General features: G+C 48.6%; 1 protein-coding gene across 1 annotated transcript in view; it reads left to right on the forward strand.

The window, feature by feature from the left end:
* Positions 1 to 19169, forward strand: part of BMP6 (bone morphogenetic protein 6) — a 146745-nt gene that overhangs the window by 124509 nt on the left and 3067 nt on the right. Inside the window, exons 3-4 of the mRNA XM_082413337.1 lie at positions 11331 to 11479; positions 11977 to 12174. Of these exons, the coding sequence (XP_082269463.1) occupies positions 11331 to 11479; positions 11977 to 12174 (347 nt within the window). The remainder of the gene's footprint in view (positions 1 to 11330; positions 11480 to 11976; positions 12175 to 19169) is intronic.

The raw sequence follows: 19169 nt of genomic DNA on the forward strand, positions 1-19169 counted from the left end.
AGCCATGACCCCATCAGACAGCTGGGCAGGCAGGTTATCCTTAGAAGGATGAAACGTGGCACATATGGATTTTGCCAAGTCCAAATTAGGCCTAAGCTATGATCTGCTTTGATTCCCTCAAAGTCATCCCAATGACATGGGGACAGTCCTGAAATAAAGGTGAAGTGCCAGAAAGAGGTAAGCGGTCCCCTTATGGCATGCCTTGCATCTTCTTCTTCTCCTTAGCTTGGATGCGAACATCTCAAGGACGCTTCTGTTTGGATGGCATAGGAGACAGCTCCGTTGGGGGTAAAAATGTGTCTGTTAGAATTCAGGCCCTGGTATTGATACTTTGGCTTTCAAGGGCTTGCAATGGAAAACCTCTGCAAACCTTCATTGATCTTTTGGTCAACCATGGATCTATTAGCAGTTCTTCTAGAGGAAGGGGTGTGGAGGAGAAAAAAAGACTAGAATAAATTTATATAAAAGTACTTGTCCTTATTCACAGTATTATATCTTTGTCCATTTACTTTACCATTTTCTCCCGAATCTCATACACACTAAGCTGTCTTCATACTTGGAGGGTAAAGGCTGCTCTGATTAACTGTCAACCTTCCATTGTCATATGTAGTAGTGTGATGGTAGCATGTTGCTTTTCATAACATGTACTCATGATCTTTACTTTTATAGCACCTATAGATTAATAGTGCAGTTTGGGGGCCTTTAAGAATATCATTTGCATCTACGTTTCTATCTGGTGAAAGACATACTTTGACTCTTCTTATTCAATTTTGTATATCTGGAAGTCAAAGTCAAACAGCATCTCTTGAAAGCCAGCCAGAAAATTTTTCAGTGTCTGAAAGATGGTTCTGTTTGGTACATGAACTGGCCACACGTGCCTCTGATAGTTTTGACATCCCATATTCTACTCTATATGGTTTGGCAGTTGTATTGCCTGGCAGTGATAATCTATCTTCTGTGTATATGATAACTTTTCTTTTTTGTGTTCTATCATGGTGCAGTCCTTTGGAAGACATTTAAAGTGAGAATTAATTACCAAATTCAAAATTCAGTTCCTCCTGGTATAAGCAATATCACGACTCTGTTTGCAGACAGGCAAAGCAGGGTTTTTGTTTTTTTTTTTCAGTTTGGTCCATATGTTTCATCCTAACTTCAGAATCCTTAGGATTAGAAGATGTGCATCTTTGAATCAAGGGAACAGGGCAATGCTGTGTTAAAAGTTGGTTTTTAAAACCAAGAAAGATTTCCTTAGGCCACCCAGAGGCCATGCCGGTGGAGTCCCCAGAAACAATGCCAGACTGAATTATTGTTTAAAGTTGTGACCAAGTTCACCATTTCTGACCTACTTTTTAAGATAGAATATAATTGTCCCAGGAGAGAAAATAACTGTCAAAAGGCAAAAAAAACAGTTTTCCAAAATTTTTAAATGATTCACTACTCTGAACCATTCACAGAGATAGGGGATGTAGGAATAAGTCAAGGAAGGGGGATGGACATGAGTCCAGGTTGGGACATGTCTGAGTCATGGTTGGATGCCCAAGAGGCAGTGGGCTATGGGAGTGTTTAGATCAGCAGAATGAGCTAAACTCTACAGGAATGGATATTTGAGATCACAGGTGAACTACAGATGTAGATTTGATAGCTGTGTAAGAATAGAAAAACCTACCTGACCCTGGACCATTTATTAAAAATACTATCTTTTTTCTAGGCACATCAATGGCATTTTTGTCATGTATCAGGTGACCACATGTGTTTGGGTCAGTTTCTGAGATCTTTATTCTGTTCTATTGATTGATTTTTCTCTTCTTGTATCAATAAAAGCTCTTGATTCTTTTAGTTTTGTAAGAAGTCTTAATATCTGGTGTGTTAATTTCTCCAAATTTGTTCTTTAAGATTTTCTTGGCTATTGGTGGCCCTTTGCATTCTCATATATATTGTAAAATCAGCATTTCAATTTCCACAAAAGAAACTTGCGGGGCTTCTGTTTGGAATTTCATGAAATTTAGACCTTGATTTGGGAAGAATTGACTCTCCCTAATATTGAGTGTTCCAGTCCAAGAATATGTTTATTTAGGCTTTCTTTAATTACTCTCAATAACACTTTACAGTTTAGGGGGTCTTGAATGTTTTTATTAGAATTATTCCAGGAATTGAAGTTTTTATCCTATTGTAAATGGTGTTATTAGCTTTTAAAAATTTCAGTGTCCAATTCTTTTTTGCCCACATATAGAAATACAATTGATTTTTATATATTGACCTTATATCCAGCAACCTTGCAAATTTACATATTAATTCTAATAATTTTTCTCTGCAGAATTTTAGAATTTCCATGAATATAATCATGTCATCTATAAATATTTTTATCTTTTCCTCTGTAATTATATTTTTACTTCTCTTTTTCTTGTTTTATTGTGCTCACTAGATATCCAGTGCAATGTTGAATTCCATTCAGATTGCTGTTAGATTTCTAATTTCAGATTGGAAATCTCTGTCAGATTTCTAATCTAAGGGGGGGAATGTTTAATACTGCACCATTAAGGATAATGTTTGCTATAGATGTTTTTGTAGATACTCTTTATTTTATTAAGGAAATTGTCCTCTATTCTTAGTTTGCTATGAGTTTTTTAAAATTAGAAATTGATGTGGATTTTATCTTTTTTCTGAATTTTTTGGGATGATTATAGTTGGTCCTTCATATCCATGGGTTCTGCATCTGTGGAGTCAACCAACCATGGATCAAAATATTTGAAAAGAAATTCCAGAAAGTTCCAAAGAGCAAAACTTGAATTTGCTGTGTGCTGGCAACTGTTTATTGATACATAGCATTTACATTGTGTTAGGTATTATAAGTAATCTAGAGATGATTTAAAATATACAGGAGGATATGGGTAAGTTATATGCAAATACTATACATGATTTTATATAAGGGACTTGAGCCTATGGGGATTTTGGTATCCAGGTATTTTTGGTATCCAGGTTTGGGTCCTGGAACCAGTCCCCCAAGGATACTGAGGGATGTCTATATATGATTTTTCTCCTTTATAGTGTTAATGTGATATACTACATTAAATGATTTTCAAGTGTAAAACCAACTTCACATTCCTGGAACAAGCCCAACTTGTGATTTATTATCCTTTTAATATAAGGCTAGATTCTAAGATCATGTGTGAAAACTTTATTATCTGGATCACCTGTGGGTCTATTTCTATTATCTGTTTGTTCCCTTGATTTTTCCTCATTTGGTTTTATTTCCTGGCATGCCTGATAATTTTTTAAAATTAAATTCTGGGCATTATTTATGAAATCAGTTCTAGATACTGGTATCTCCTTCCAGACTGGGTTTCATTTTCTTCTGGAAGGCAGAAAAAATACAGACAGGCAGATCGCCTTGTTCTTTTGTCTTAACTGAGGCTGGGTTTCCGGATGTGTTAAGGCTTCTCTGTTTCTGGTTTTCCTTTTCTCCTACAGTTTTAGCTCTTTAGGGGTCTCAGCTGAAGGTCTAGGTTGTTTACCAGAAGTTCCCTTCCTTGGTGGCCTCTGAACTCTAATTTTTTAACTCCCCAGTATTAAGAGACTGCCAAAAACTCAGCTTTGCTTTTTATCCTCTAAGCAGTTTCTTTCTGCTTGTTTTCTCAGCTTCCTCTTGCATGCAAACACAGTCTAATATTTGGCAAGCATCTCAAATGGAAATATTGGAGTTCATGGACGCCAGGACTTGAAGAGCCAAGGTCCTAGAGGAAGTGAACCCAAACTTCTATGAGATCACTTTTATGAGCTCACTCCTCTACAGCCTCTTTCCTCTGGGACCTTAGCCCTTCAAGTCATAACTTCCTGAAGCTCCAGTTTGCGTCCCCAGCCAGCGATATTGCTCCAAGCTCCTGGCTGCTTCTCCTTTCTGTTTGACATCCTTGCGTCATGCTAGGAATTAACAAATACCCTGAGATGAAAAATCAACAGCAAATACAGGGTTCACCTCAATGCATTTCTCTTGACTCATCAACCATTGCCTTTCTCGGTTGCTCTAAGATGGCTTCAAAAAGGTTTGTGTTTTTAGTCTTAGCAGGAGTGTTAGTTTGATACATCGTAGCCAGAAGCATCTATCTCTGAAGTATCATATTTTTATTATTTTTATTTGGAAATCTTTATAATGAATCCCCACAAATGTTGATGTTTGAGTCATTAACCAAACAGTATAGTTCTGGAAACCAGATCTGAACGCGGTGGTTGAGCCAGGATCTAGGCGAGTTGTTTTCTTAGAAAAGCATTTATCATAGACTGATTCTCATAAACTGATTGCTGTATGAATTCTGTCGGATGTTTGGTGTTGCCTCCCAAAGTGAAGTAATGTGAACTCTTATCTCCACCGACATGAAAGTGAGATACCTGGGACCGTTTTCTTTTATGAAGAGAAGGGCAAACTTGAGAAAGCCAGGAATAGGAGAACCCTATTGTCGTTTGGGTGGAGGAAAATCAAAGCCTTTTTATCGCTGTGCCCAGCCACACCTGTTTCTCTTTCTGTATCTGGCTTTCACAGGTCCCATCCCCAGGGACTCCTGCAATCTTACTGCTGGCTTGATAATCTCTGACGCACTCAGCGTGGGTCCCGGGCAAGCACTGAGCTTTTCAGTATTTGTTCCTTTGCCCCTGAAAAGGGGATAATGTAACTGACCCAGAACTGCTGTTATGTAACCCATTCGTTTCATCTTCTTAGTCAAGAACATATTCCTTAGACTTAGAATCATCTCCCTGAAGTTAAAGAAAAAAAAAAAAGATTCAAGAAGCTACCAAACCTTCTTCCTCCGCCTGTCTACATTCTGTTCTTTGCAAGGACACAGGGGAGCTGAGAAGGTTAGAGAGGAATTAACATTATCACACAGAATTGGATACACTCAGAAGAATGCTAAGTTTGGGGAGAGGGGGATGTCAGGGCATGGGGAGCCAGAGGAACTATTGTTTGGAACTGTTTATCCACTTGGTAAATGTGACAGAGAAAAGAAAATAGGTCTGAGCTTCCCTGGTGGCACAGTGGTTAAGAATCCACCTGCCAATTCAGGGGACATGGGTTCGAGTCCTGGTCCGGGAGGATCCCACATGCCGCGGAGCAACTAAGCCCGTACGCCACAACTACTGAGCCTGCGCTCTAGAGCCCATGAGCCACAACTACTGAAGCCCACGTGCCACAACTACTGAAGTCTGCGCACCTAGAGCCGGAGCTCTGTAACAAGAGAAGCCACTGAAATGAGAAGCCCGCGCACCGCAACGAAGAGTAGCCCCCGCTCGCCACAACTAGAGAAAGCCCTCACGCAGCAACGAAGACCCAACGCAGCCAAAAATTAAATAAATAAATTATTTATAAAATAAATAAATTTATTTAAAAAAAGAAAGAACATAGGTCTTTGTTTCTGGAACTATGCCTTCTGGATTATTCATTCCCAGAAACAGGTTGCTTTGGTTGCCAGCATCTCCCCCGGGACGTCCAGCTTTGTGGGAGTTGGGCCATAGTTGTGATCAAGATTTTGTTTTGCGGGCTTCCCTGATGGCACAGTGGTTAAGAATCTGCCTGCCAATGCAGGGGACACAGGTTCAAGCCTTGGTCTGGGAAGATCCCACATGCCGCAGAGCAACTGGGCCCTTGAGCCACAACTACTGAGCCTGTGCGTCTGGAGCCTGTGCTCCGCAACAAGAGAGGCCGCGATAGTGAGAGGCCCGCGCACCGCGATGAAGAGTGGCCCCCGCCTGCCGCAACTAGAGAAAGCCCTCGCACAGAAACAAAGACCCAACACAGCCATAAATAAATAAATAAAAATTAAGTGAAACTGTTCATAAAAAAAAAAAAAAGGAAGGCATTTCTTTAAAAAAAAAAAAAGATTTTGTTTTGCTATTTCTTTTAAAATCAGAAATTAACAGTATTTTTACCGTTTTAATTCCCCATATTGGGCAAGGACGTGGATGTGGGGTTGGTGATAAGAACTAAAACATATAAGATTTGCCCATGACATGTTTAAAAGGTGGCAGACCCTTCATTCAATCTGTGTTCGATCGCTAGGGCGTGTTGGAGTATTTGCCCCGGTGTCTGGGAACGTTACTGGGTCTGCGTGGCCAAAGAGGACAGGTTAGCTGGCCATGAACTTGTACAAAGTAATCTTCCGCCTTCCCCCTCTCTCCCTGTCTTGGACACGTAGGAGCAAACCTTCTAATAATACTGCTGCTTCGGACTTGATCTAACCTGTGGTTCTGATTATTAGTCTAACTCTAACTCCCTGAGGGTAAGACCAATCCCTAAGACAATCAAACACTTACTTGTGAAGCCTACATGACTTTGCATGATTTTAAGGAGAGGAGCAAGGTATTTTGAGAGCAGACAGCTTTGAACCTTAAGTCTAAAAAGCAGGCCAAGGTCATTCTCCTCATACTGGAGAGGGAGAGTGCTGGAGGACAGCGCCTCTGAGTGTGGTCCCCAGACCAGCGGCACCAGCATCACCCGGGAATCTGTTACAAGTGCAAGTTTGCAAGGCCCCGCCTCAGAATCTCTAGCAGTCTGTGTGTTAACAAGGCCTCCAGGGGATTCTGATGCAGGCTGGCCTTGAGAACCTCTGCTATGATGGTTAAGAGCCAAGTTGCCTGGGTTCAGATCCAGCTGAGTGAGTGTGAGCAAGCTGCTTAACCCACACGTGCCTCAGTTTCCTGCTCTGTAAACCTGTGCTGGTATGAATAGTATTTTGTTTGCCTCTTCGGGTGGTCGTGAGGAGCTGCCACATGTAGGAGCGGTCCCGTGGTAAACACCGTATAAGGGCAGAGCCGTGTTAATATCCTGACAGCAAAGTGATTTGTACTGGTTTATTGAAGACGAAATATCCCTTACAGAGCATAAGTGCCTTTGGTATATGAACTTTTCTCTTTATTCTCATCCTAGAGGTGCAAATTGGGTAAATTCAAGTGCCATAAAATCAGTGAGAGCTTGGCTGATTATATAATAATAATGTTCATTCACCCTTGTTACTCAAATCTCTGTGTGTGTGTGTGTGTGTGTGTGTGTAGCAGTTTACTCTGATTTGTAATGCTTTGTTTTCAAATATCCCATTTCTTTCTATCTTTTTAGTTGGTAAAAGTTTAGACGTAATCCTCTATATTACAATACATTACATAAGAAAAAAGTAAAAATCCTTGCCTTACTGTCTAATTTTCATTGATTTTTGACTTTCATTCTATTTGAAAATTGTACTTCTCGCCTAAAGAAGACCTCGATGCCACTGGAGGGGGGTTTAGAAGGGAACCCCTGCTGTTTGCATAGCAAAATCAGGAGCGTCTTGTTTGAGGCAACACTTTGACAGAGTGCGTAGACTGAGAAGGTCATGTGTCATTGAAGAAAAGTAAATAGATGTGGGTCAGACCAGACCCATTTTAGTGACTTGCCATAAATAGTGTCTCTTAAATACCTGAGTTACTGGAAGCAGTGAGCCGGTGAAGTCCCTCCTCAAAGCTGTCACTTTTTGAAAGTTCCTCACCCTTTCTGAGTGTGTGTCAGTGGTGTTTGCAGTCTAGACAGAGGGCGTTGTGCTTGGGACGAGGAGGAGGGTGAGACCGGGGTGGCCACTGGAGTCCCAGCAGCAGGCGTTAGGCATCTCGACCTTTGCTTCCTGCATGACCTTTCACCCCCTCCTACACTGACCCTGACGTGAGAAGTCACTCATGATTTCTCATCCTGTGTCAGCCCTGAGCATCTGAATGTGTTTTCCGTATCCAGCCGCCATTGGCATTGATGTGCAGTGGATTTTAAACTCTGACTTTATTCTAAGCCCTTGTTTGGGTAATTACTACCTCTGCCCTGTATTTTGGAAAAAAATTTTTGATTGAACTAGAGTTGATTTACTATATTTTGTTAGTTTCAGGTGTACGGCAAAGTGGTTCAGTTCTGTGTGTGTACATACACACACACACACACACACACATATACTTTTTTCAAATTCTTTTCCATGACAGGTTATTACAAGATGGTGAATATAGTTCCCTGTGCTATACAGTAGGTCCTTGTTGTTTATCTATTTTATATCCAGTTGTATGTATCTGTTAATCCCCAATTCCCAATTTATCCCTCCCCGCCCTTTCCCCTTTAGTAACCATGATTGTTCTCTATGTCTGTGAGTCTCTTATTTGTAAATAAGTTCATTTGTATCATTTTTTAGGATTCAACAAATAAGTGATATCATGTGATATTTGTCTGCCTATTCTTTTCTTGACTCTGCTTTTGAAGCCTGAGCTCTGGTTTCAAGCTGTGGTTACCCCACTTAACACCTGTGTGGCCTTCACACACTTACCCTCTCCAGGCTGCATGCCCTCAGCTCTAGAAGAGACACGTAATAGGACCTGCCTTCCCCGGGCTTCCCGATGAGTGGCGGGAGCTCTTCTCGAGGCCCCGCTTGGTGAAAGCACACGGGAAATGTTTGCTGTTCCTCCTGCCACTGAGCCCAGCTATTTCAAGCCCATGCTCTCCATCACTTCCCTTCTAAGGGACCTGAGCATCCTAGGTTTAAGTGGCTGAATTTGATTCGCCCTCAGTGCCCTGAGCCCCGGAGCTCTTCCCGTCTCCAGGCTCAGCTGCGACCCCGCGTGTGTGGATCCACGGGTCTCCTAAGCCGTGAGGACTGGCGTTGTCCTCACTGGACAGTCAGCGAGGGGTGGCCCAGAAGCACCACCAATGCCTGGGGACCCCAGTGTGACTCCGGAGCAGAGTCAGGGTAGCAACTCGGGCTCCCGTGTCCACCAAAGCCCACTCACCCTGTGGACTTCATTTCTTCCCCGTCATGGTTATGCCTTCTTCCTCTTCCCTCTTTAAGCCACGCCCTTCTCTTCTCCTTTTTCTCTGCCTGTCTCTCCCACTTTTGGATGACGGCCTTCTGTCCCACCCCCCACTTTCTCTGCTAACAGACTCCTTCATCATAAATTCTTTTTAAATACAAAAGCTCATTCTAGCTCTTTCTACCAGCTATGCCACGCTCCTATCTTGGGCTGTATTTCTCTGCATCCTTGTTACAAGTCCTGAAAACATGTGCCGGTTGCCCCATCGAAGCTCTTAGTGACCAGTGGCCCTCGGCTCTAACCCCACACGGACCCCCTTCACCTCAGGGGCAGCCTCACGCCCTGACATTCTCACCGCGTCTTCATTCTAGAAGCCGCCCCTCTGACAAGAACATGTCTTGTGCATCCTTTGGGACCAGGGTGACTTTTCCCACATTGCCGTTCATGGTGTCTGTGTTATTTCTGGATGAAGGTCTTCTCCAGCCTTCCAGAACAGCATTGATGTCTTTTTACATCTTCACTTCAAAGCTTTGGACTTGCCATCCCCTCTTGCTGTTTTCCACGAACACCCCCTGTCTGCCTGCCCACAGTCACCTCAGTGATGGGGGGGGCTAATTTCTCAGCAGGGGGTGTGACACATGTGGGGAGGGGGGGCGCTTTATAGATGGCAGGCGGGGATGTGCCCCCTGCAGACTCTGTCCAGCAGCTGAGTAAACGACATGTAGCCACACGTACTGCTTGGAACTTGGAAAAGATGACAATAGCATTGCCTTCTAACTCTGAGCCATGTAAACAGGAAAAATTGTTTCCCCTCTGAGAAGTCTAACATTTTTAACTCAGATGTTTCACTGGCCTCCCAAACATTTGATGGGCTAGAGATACATTGTATTCATTTGTCACAGGTTGTCTTTCATAATAATCTCAAAAGGCAGGAAGTCGTTGTGGAAAACTCTGAATCCACTTACTTTCTTTTCACCAGATTGTTCTTGCACTTACTGGTCATGTGTCCATAAACTCACACCTGAGTCTCAGTTTCCCCAGCTGTAAAATGGGGATAATGATATTCTACCTAGTTTTCGGGATGGTTGAAGCAAAGTAGATGCAAGCGCTTTATGACCGATTTAAATGTATACTGTTAGGACTTCCCTGGTGGCGCAGTGGTTAAGAATCCGCCTGCCAATGCAGGGGACACGGGTTCGAGCCCTGGTCCTGGAAGATCCCACATGCCGCGGAGCAACTAAGCACGTGCACCACAACTACTGAGCCTGCGCTCTAGAGCCCACGTGCCACAACTGCTGAGCCCGTGAGCCACAACTACTGAAGTCTGCACGCCTAGAGCCCGTGTTCAGCAACAAGAGAAGCCACCACAATGAGAAGGCTGCACTCCACAACGAAGAGCAGTCCCCGCTCGCCGCCAACTAGAGAAAGCCCACACGTAGCAACAAAGATCCAATGCAGCCAAAAATAAATACATAAATAAATAAATTTATAAAATAAATAAATAAATGTACGCTGTTAGTATTGTGATGGTCATCTTAAATTTAGTATTGAATTCTAGTAATTTTTCTGTCCTGTAAGCTCTTGCAGCAAAATATTTCCAGCACCAGGGGATTTGACTCTTTCCATGGCTAAAACCTCTCCCTTTCCTGTCATGGGAATTCCAGGCCATTTCGTGCCAGTGTCCCTGGGATGTCAACTCAGACTGTGTCCTTGTGACACACCAAGGTGACCTTCACCAAGCATCCTTCACGCTGCCTTGTCATGGCATGTGGGTCCCTCAGCCCATCTTCCCACACTAGAGTTATATCAGCTGGAAACTGTTAAAAAAAAAAAAAGTAAAAGTAGTCCCTGTGGAGCCCAGTGGAAGGAACGGGCTTGGTGAGTTTGCCTCAAAGGGCCCCAGCGTGGCTCACAGCGGGTCCGGGACAGACTTAAAACTCACCGTCCACATGGGGAACGACGCGGCTCTCACCGTAGGCCATGCGGAGGCCTTAATTAAAAGAAAAGAACTGATGATTACTTAGAAATAGGATGTGAATCCTGGCTTCTCCTTTCACAGGAACTAACATGTGAGGATTGTCGGGTTCTGAGCTTTTAAAAAAATGAACAAAGTACAACTTAGTAAATGCTCACCTTTATTGATCCTGATTTTAATATTTTCTTAACCCTTTTCCTCACTGCCCCCTCCCCTGCCTCTCTTTTTAGAGTTCATTAGCTGCAAAGCATGCAACAATAGGACTGTTTATTTATTTTGAATTTACCTTAATTCTAAAAAAGATGTGGCCTGAGCAGCTGTAGTGAGGCTTTTGGTGACACCGAGGGCCCCCCCGTGTCAGCAGGCAGCTGCTGTCCGTGTGGCACCCCAGCAGACTGTGTCGCGGGTGTGTCCTGTGTGATGTCACACCAGCCGGGGCCACGGCAGGTCGCCGTCCCTGATCCGACGGTGGCATCTGTCGCCTGACATCGGGCAGGATGGAGTGGGGATGAGCTGGGGGCCCTGCGCCCTTCATCCTGCCACCTTTTCCCTCTTTCAGAGACTCTGACCTGTTTCTGTTGGACACCCGCGCCGTGTGGGCCTCGGAAGAAGGCTGGCTGGAATTTGACATCACAGCCACCAGCAACCTGTGGGTCCTGACCCCGCAGCACAACATGGGGCTGCAGCTGAGTGTGGTCACGCGGGACGGTGAGTTGGCCGAGCTCGGGCCGAGGGTCGCCGGCCTTCGCTTCCTTCGCGGCAGGCGTGGCAGAGCCGTGGTTTCCGGGGGGGGGGGGGCCCCGTGCTCCAGGATGGCTTGGCTTCCTGCCCCTCAGAGCCACTGTGGACGAGCAAGGCCTTCCCCCCAAGCCCCCTGGCAAGGACCTGGAGACGGTGAGATGGTCCGGGGTCCGAGAGTGCCCACGGAGGGCAGCGCCCAGGCAGAGGCTGGGGCGCGCTGAGAGGGAGAGGAAGGCGGGAGCGGGTCCGGGTGCCGACACTGAGTGGGTCAGTGGGCGCCCCTCCCGCGCCTCCGGGTCCCCGCGCCTCCGGGTCCCCGCACCAGGCACCTGCTGCCTGTGAAGCTGCCTCGCTGGGCGGAGGCACGTGATCACGAGGCAGGATGAACGGGAGGCAGGGACGAGGGCAGCGGCACGGGGGGAGCTGGGGGTCCCGCCACCCTCCTGCTTTGGTTTGCCTTCCAGGGCTCGACATCAACCCCCGAGCCGCCGGCCTGGTGGGCAGGGACGGCCCCTACGACAAGCAGCCCTTCATGGTGGCCTTCTTCAAGGCCAGCGAGGTCCGCGTGCGCAGCGCCCGCTCGGCCGCCGGCCGCCGGCGACAGCAGGGCCGCAGCCGCTCCGCCCCGGCCCAGGACGTGTCGCGGGCCTCCAGCGCCTCAGGTGGGTTGGGCGACCCTGTCTTTGCGGGACCCTGTGGGCTCTGGGGCGTCCGTGAGGACACAGGACCCGCCAAGGGTTTCAGACGCCACGCGGTTTCTGCAGACCCGCGCGGAGGCCGCAGGTCCTGGTCAGCCCCTGATGACCTAGACGGGTCCCTAGGCCGTCAGAGGGGCGCGCTCGTTACCCCGAGGTTGTCTCAGGCTGCAGACAGCCTCAGAGTCTGTTTTTGCAGAAGAGCGTCTTTTTGTTTGGTCAGGTCTCCACCTCTTTCCACGCCCGTGACGATCCTTAGAGCGCCTAGCTTTTCTCCTAGTTGCGTTACGCCGGGGAAACGGTGATGTACAAACTTGGTACTTTCGTGCAAGGCGGGCTGGCGTTTGTCAGTGCCCTCGGCTGGAAGTGATATGGCCAGTCAGCTCCAACAGCCCTCTCTGATGGATTTCACTGGTGCATTTGACTGGCAAGTTCAGGGTTCTACCTTTAGACGTGGTTAGATCCGTGGGCTCAGATGATATTAGGAATCTCTCTTTTTCTAGCTTCGTCTGTTGGTGGCATCCTCAGAAAGCCTGTCTTGAGGTGGTGGTCAGGAAGGCAACCTCAGCTTCAGAAAGAGAGCATCTCTCTCGTGGTAGCTTCACACAGCCAGGCTGGGCCCAGGTGCTCACCCCCTGGAGGTAGGGGGTGGAGTCAGACCCCTCCTGCCCTGAACAGGCAGGGTCAAAGGGCAGGAGAGAGGAAACAGCTCCCACTGCCCGAGTGTCAAGTCAGAGGTCTTTCCGAAATGCTCCCTCCCACGCCGTGCCTTCTGGGGAAGAGGCACGGACATCCGCTCGTCAGAAAGCGGGGGGGTTGGGGGGTGGGGGAGTCGGGGGGGGCGGGTAGCAGGCGTTCCCTCCTGACACCCAGCTCACAGAGTTAGTCAGTATTGAATTCAAACCAAGGTGCATCTTACTCTAAAGTTGGTGCTTTCAAGTTCTGGGTTTCCTTTCCCTTTAAATAGCCCAGAGATCAAGCACGAAGCTGAAGATTTGCTGTAGGATTTGCAATTGGAGACCTTGCTTCCCTCATTACTACTCTGTGACTTTGGACAAACCTAATCCACTTCAGCGTCAGTTTACCCAGCTGTTAAGTGGGGATGATTGATCCTCGGTGGCTTTGCTGGAATTAAATGAGAAGCATTGCTCTGGCTCAGAGGCGCCTCCAAGCATGGGAAGGTCTCAGGGTGTATGTTAGGCTCCTCTGAAGGGCTGTGAAATACTTCTGGAAGATGCATTAATTCTTCCAGGTGACTGTTGTCATCTTGTTGTCTTCTATGGCCGGCAAGAGTTCTTGGAACTTTCCGAAGCACCCCGTTTTCCTTTGGGAAACAGTGTCTTCATTTTGGGCTCTGACTCCGCGGTTTCTGTTACCAGTAACCTGGCTGTGGAACTTGTACCACCCGGTGTGATGTGACATTTTGCCGCTTTTCCTCCTGGTGTTTCTTGGAAGCTTCGCCCAGCATGGGTGTTCCTGTGTTTACCGCTAGAAACAGTCAGGGTTGGGGTTTAAAGAAGAAGAAGAAATGATTGCTTGCCTTTATTCGCTTGGCGGGAAGCCTGCGGAACAGTAATCATCGCAGTGCTGTCCTCGGGGCCCGGCGGTGCAGCCGGCCAGGGGCATCCATTCATTAACTGTGGCCAGTTTGGTACTGGGACCTCAGGCCTGAAGGCGGCTCTTGAGGTGCTGATTGCTTTTTAAAATGAAAATCTCACTTGATTTACTCCACATCCCCTCCCCCACCAGTACACACACAAATTTCTTTTTTAATCGAGGAAACATGTCATCTCTGATTTGGGTTTTCGTGGTATCACTGAATTCTTCTCTTCCAAGTCCCTTTCAGCATTTTGTTTTCAGTTTGATGAGTTTAAATTAAATATGAATAGTAAAGGTGGTCTAACTTGTGAGAAGAGGCAAGTATATCTGCTTTTTCTTGGTCTTCCCACCCCCCCAGCCCCGTACTTTCAAACATGCTTTGTTCCTTTCAGCAGCACTGAGGCAAAGAGTTCATAACAAATGGGCCTGGCCTCACCTGTTCAGAGGCCCAGACCCCCCAAGAAAGTATTACGACGGAGGGTCCTCCTTCCCTCCCACTATCTTCAAAGACTCTCAAGCTGGTCCAAGAAGTGGCCCAGGTTAGGCTCACTGAAGTGCTTTATCGGTTTGGCCCTTTCCTCCTTCCTTAGTCTTGCCATTAATGGGAATGGAGGTGCAGAGGGGATTGCTCTTGGAGAAGGTATTTCCAGAAAGATGGCCTGCTCTCCAGGGGAATGGGCCATCGGTTTGCGCTTTCTTTCTGGGCTACGGTGGGGCCAGACGTTGCTGGGTCTTCGTGAACCAGGTAGATGCTAACGAGACAAAAAGCTGTGGTCTCGGGTGTGACTCCAGGCGGGACTTGCCCCTTGTAAATCTTCCGGGAGGTTGAAGGGAGAGATGGCTTGGCCTCTGCTGCCCCCCGTCTTGCACAGTGTGCTGCTCCCAGGGAATTCATACTTCTCCACTGAACCAAACACCAGCAGCAGCCCACCAGCGACCGTCCTGCCTCTGGGTAAAGAAGTTAGCATCTTTCATCCAGTTGCCTGTCATCAGGGTGAAACATGGCAGGGAAACATGTGGCTATTTTTGGAACTGAGCTGCCGATGCCGGAGACGGCGGGGCCCGTCCCCAACGAGGGAAAGGCCAGGAGCCCGTCCTCCTCTTCCCCTGCCCCCCTGCCCACCAAAATCTGCTCTCACACCTGTCCTTGGCCTTCAAGCTGGACTTCCCAAACACATGCACCAAGCAGTGGGTTTGGACCGAAGTCTCCCTGGATGGGTTTGACCTGCCCTGGCTTCTCTGTCACTGTCTGCTGCGAGTGTATGTTGGATGTTGGCCGTGTCGCACTTCTCCAGTGGGCTTGGATATTGTCCGGACCATATCGTTCATCGTTTGACACATGTTTTGCTGGTCCTGGTCCAAGCCGTGCTGTGCAGCCCACTGGGGATTCTAGCGCCTCTGGCCATTCTTTTCGGCCTCCAGGCTACCAGGCAGCCCACTACTCCTGTGGCACCCCATCCACGGCTCCCCGAGCTCACTGGGTGGTCTCATTCTACCTGCTGCCATTCACCCTCTTTCATAGTATCTTTCTCTCAGCGTCCATGATTTTGTCTCCTGGGGGACTGACACCACCTGACCGACCCATTACAAGGGTTGTGACAAATGGCCTTGAGGGATGGTTCCATGTGGTGATTCTAGATTCTGTTCTAACTCATTTTCCAAGACATCTTTGGGGTGTGGGGTAGTGAATGTGATTTCAGTTCAGCTGGTGAGTCTGAGGTTTTCTGCCATGGCCACCAGCTGGCTGCCAACACCGTGACTGAGAATTGCTCTTTGTTTTGGCAGATGAATAGTTTTGAAACATTTTCTGCCACTTTGAACAATTCATGTCAAATTGGATTAGCTGACCTTTGGGCCTCCTTCATCCTTGATGTTCATGTTGCCGTCACTCAGCCCCGCTGACTGTCTCTGAACCAGCAACTTCTCAAGACCCTCTCTCTTCTTTGGAATGAGCTCTTCATCGATTCAAATGCTACCTGTGAGCATCTCTTAAATTCTCCTTCTGTCTCTTTCCAACCCACCCAAACACGTATCCTTTTTTTAAAAATTTTATTTATTTATTTATTTGTTTGTTTGTTATTTTTGGCTATGTTGGGTCTTTGTTGCTGCCCACGGGCTTTCTTTAGTTGCGGCGAGCAGGGGCTACTCTTTGTTGCGGCGTGCGGGCTTCTCATTGCCGTGGCTTCTCTTGTTGCGGAGCACGGGCTCTAGGCGAGCTGGCTCAGTAGTTGTGGCTCGCGGGCTCTAGAGCGCAGGCTCAGTAGTTGTGGCGCACGGGCTTAGTTGCTCCGTGGCATGTGGGATCTTCCCGGACCAGGGACTGAACCCATATCCCCTGCATCTTAACCTCTGCGCCACCAGGTAAGTCCCCAAACATGTATCCTTAAGGGTCCTGGGAGAAAAGGTGGCTCTGGTACATGTAAATACACTATTGACCTTCTCGTTGCTGGTTCATATCTTCTATCCCTTGAACTTTGCAGTTGGGACCATTCAGTATGCTTCCAGCATAGGAAAGGTAACCAGAGCTCATCACTTGCAAAGCAGTGATGTGGGTACTTTATTATGACTATGACATGTTTTGCTGTAGATTTCAGGGAATTTCAGTGCACAGACTAGGGGGTCTCATTCTCCCAGAGCAATGTTTGCTTGGCCTTTTAGTTCCTGGCAGGTGTCCCCTCTGGCTCGGCACTTGCCTCCATGGGTTGACATGCCAAAGATGAGAGGGCTCATCCACCATGGACACCCAATGCTTGGGAAGAATGGACATGGGTCAGGGCTGTGACTTAGCCGTTTATAGTTCTTCAAAGGCGTTGTGAATTTTAATTTGCCATTTTGATCTTAAATTCAAATTTTAGGGCCTGAAGCTTGGCTCCCAGATGTCTCAGTCAAGAGGTAGAGGCTCGTCCAGGGCTTTCTAAATGAAACCAGAACTTAATTCTCCACAGCTGTGGAGGACAGGCATAGCACGAGTGATTGGAAAGTTAGAATTGTTCCAAATTCCACATTTATAATACTTGACTCTTGTCTGCCATTACGCCCCTTTAGGATAGGATAAAAGTTATCAAGGAGTGAAGCCAACTAGAACCTGACCTTCTACTCCATCCCTAGGTTCACCCCTAATGAATGTGCTAATAGCCGGTAATGCTGAATAATAAAGAGGCGTGAACAGGTGCTGCAAGATGCCCGAATAATTCACCAACTACTACCAACTCCCGAGAGGGCACTGGGGGCCAGGGTCCCTCTAGGAAGGGACAGAGGTGCATGAAGCAGGGAGTCTCAGGGCTCAGTCTTTAAGGGGAAGCCTCTGTCTGTTTTCAAGATACTTAGCTCTGTATTCTTTTAAAATCAAGACCAAGGCTGAGATCAAAGCCCCGCTCCGATTAAATGGAGCTGTATAAGACCTTGAAATCCTGCAGCCACAAAAGAACAGGACTTCACTGTTGCCTCTCATGCTAACCATCTGGTTGTAAACAAAATTGAGCCTCTGAAAAGCAAGCTGCCCCCCACTCCTGCCCCCCGCCCAACACTTTACGAGATTATTGACACCAGAAATCAAAATCCCAGTGTGGTCCCGGGGTGCCGCAGTGTCAGTGGCACAGGAGCTGGGCTTCCTCCAGCAGGTTCTTAAGGCCCCGTTGATTCTGTGGGGTACGTGGGAGCCGGAGATTCCTTCGGGATAAGCTGGGCGGATCGGGCCGGAGACTGGGGGGAGCGGCCAGACCGGTGCAGACAGGGGTGCCATTTTAACAGCTGCTCTTTGTCCTTGCCCTTGTCATTCTAGGAGGGAAGGGAAATGAGAGCAGCGAACTGTTCCCTCTAAAAAACAAGCTTCCTCTGGGAAGACTCTGCAGCCTGAGCTCAGAAAAGCCGGGCTGTGCGGACAGCATGCGCCGTGCTCCTGCTGTTCTCGTGTTTTCCTGGCCGAGCATGGGGCCTGCAGCTGGTGTGGCCTGGGGCAGGGGAGGTGGTCAGCCCCACACGGCCCGGGCGGCCCGTCTGCAGAAGCCCTCCCGCTCCTCCCCAGCCCCCTGGTTTCTTAGGCCGCCCTGACTCTGTCTCTTTCCTGCTTCTTCCCCTCTCCAGCCTCCCCTCTGTTCCTCTCTCCTCCTCTCTTGGGGCTGAAAAGGACAGCAGGCCGGCTGCCCGGACCCCTGGGACTCGGGCCGAGCTGGGGCCGCAGGGATTCGGGTGCAGCCGCCTCCCTCGTGGCTGCCCGGCCCCGCCTGCGGCGTGATGGGGCCCCTGCCCTTCTCATCCCGGCCCCGCTCTCCTGAGAATCTCTCCTGCCCAAGGGAAGCAAGGGCCAGACTGCGGAGACCGCGGGGGGTTGGCCAGAGCGCGCTGTTGGCCGCGGCCCTTCCCCACGCCCTCTCGGTTCCATCTGGCAGAAAGAGCAACTGTCCCTGCCTGCGTCCCGACGCCAACGGGGGATCCTACAGTCCAGTTCCGTCCTGACCCTCACGGCCTGGGGGGAGCACAGATGCCAGCAGGTCAAGGGCTCGGCCCCCTGCGGATGCCACCTGCGGTTCTGTCCCACTCAGTGAGATTCAGGGGTTCCCGCAACGCCCCCTCCCGGGTCTGATGATTCACTGGAGCAACTCAGAGGACTCAGGAAAGTGCTCCAGTTATGACTCCAGGTGGATAGAAAGGACGCAGAGGAGGAACAGCCCTCCCCCCCCGGGATCCGGCGGGTCGCTCTGCCCGCGCACGGTCGCGCTCACCCACCCCCAGGCTCCCCCGAGCCCCGTGTCCAGAGCTGTCACGTGGGGCTCACGACTTGAACTCCGTCTCCAGTCCTCCTCCCTTCCTTGGAGGTCAGGCTGGCCCGCGTTCCCGCCTCTGATCACGTGGTGGTCCTTCTGGGGAGCAGCCCCATCCTGAGCTCTCCGGGGACCCACTAGGAGCTGGATTATCACACAGGAAATTCCATGGTTTGGGTAGCTCTTCACATGTCCTTAACTTCATTCCACCAGAACTGCTCTCTCTTCCTCTCTCTCTCCCTCTTTAACTGTCCCTTGTCTGAACTCCCGGTGGGGTTTCTCTCCGGCCCCTGCGCACGGCGTTCAGATTCTGTTTTGTACTGGCGTGAGCCCTGCACGTCTCGTGGCACCCCGTCCACTCCCTGAGTCGCTGGAGGCCAGAAGCCTTGCCTGACGAATCCTCGTGTTTCCCGTGGCACCTCGCAGAGGGCATGTCACGCAGAAGCCGCCCCGTCTGGCCAAATGAGTCAGGGCGCTCCTTGTCCTCCTGCCAGCGGTCGGTTAATGAAGCCAGGCTAGCAGGTCCTGACACACAGAGCAGGTGCGTGCACTTCAGCAGACGTGGCGCTCCCGCCCCGTCCCCGCTCCCGGCCTCCCCGGCAG

The sequence above is a fragment of the Balaenoptera physalus genome (genome assembly GCF_965194825.1).
Source record: "Balaenoptera physalus genome assembly, chromosome: 11".
Classification (NCBI taxonomy): domain Eukaryota; kingdom Metazoa; phylum Chordata; class Mammalia; order Artiodactyla; family Balaenopteridae; genus Balaenoptera; species Balaenoptera physalus.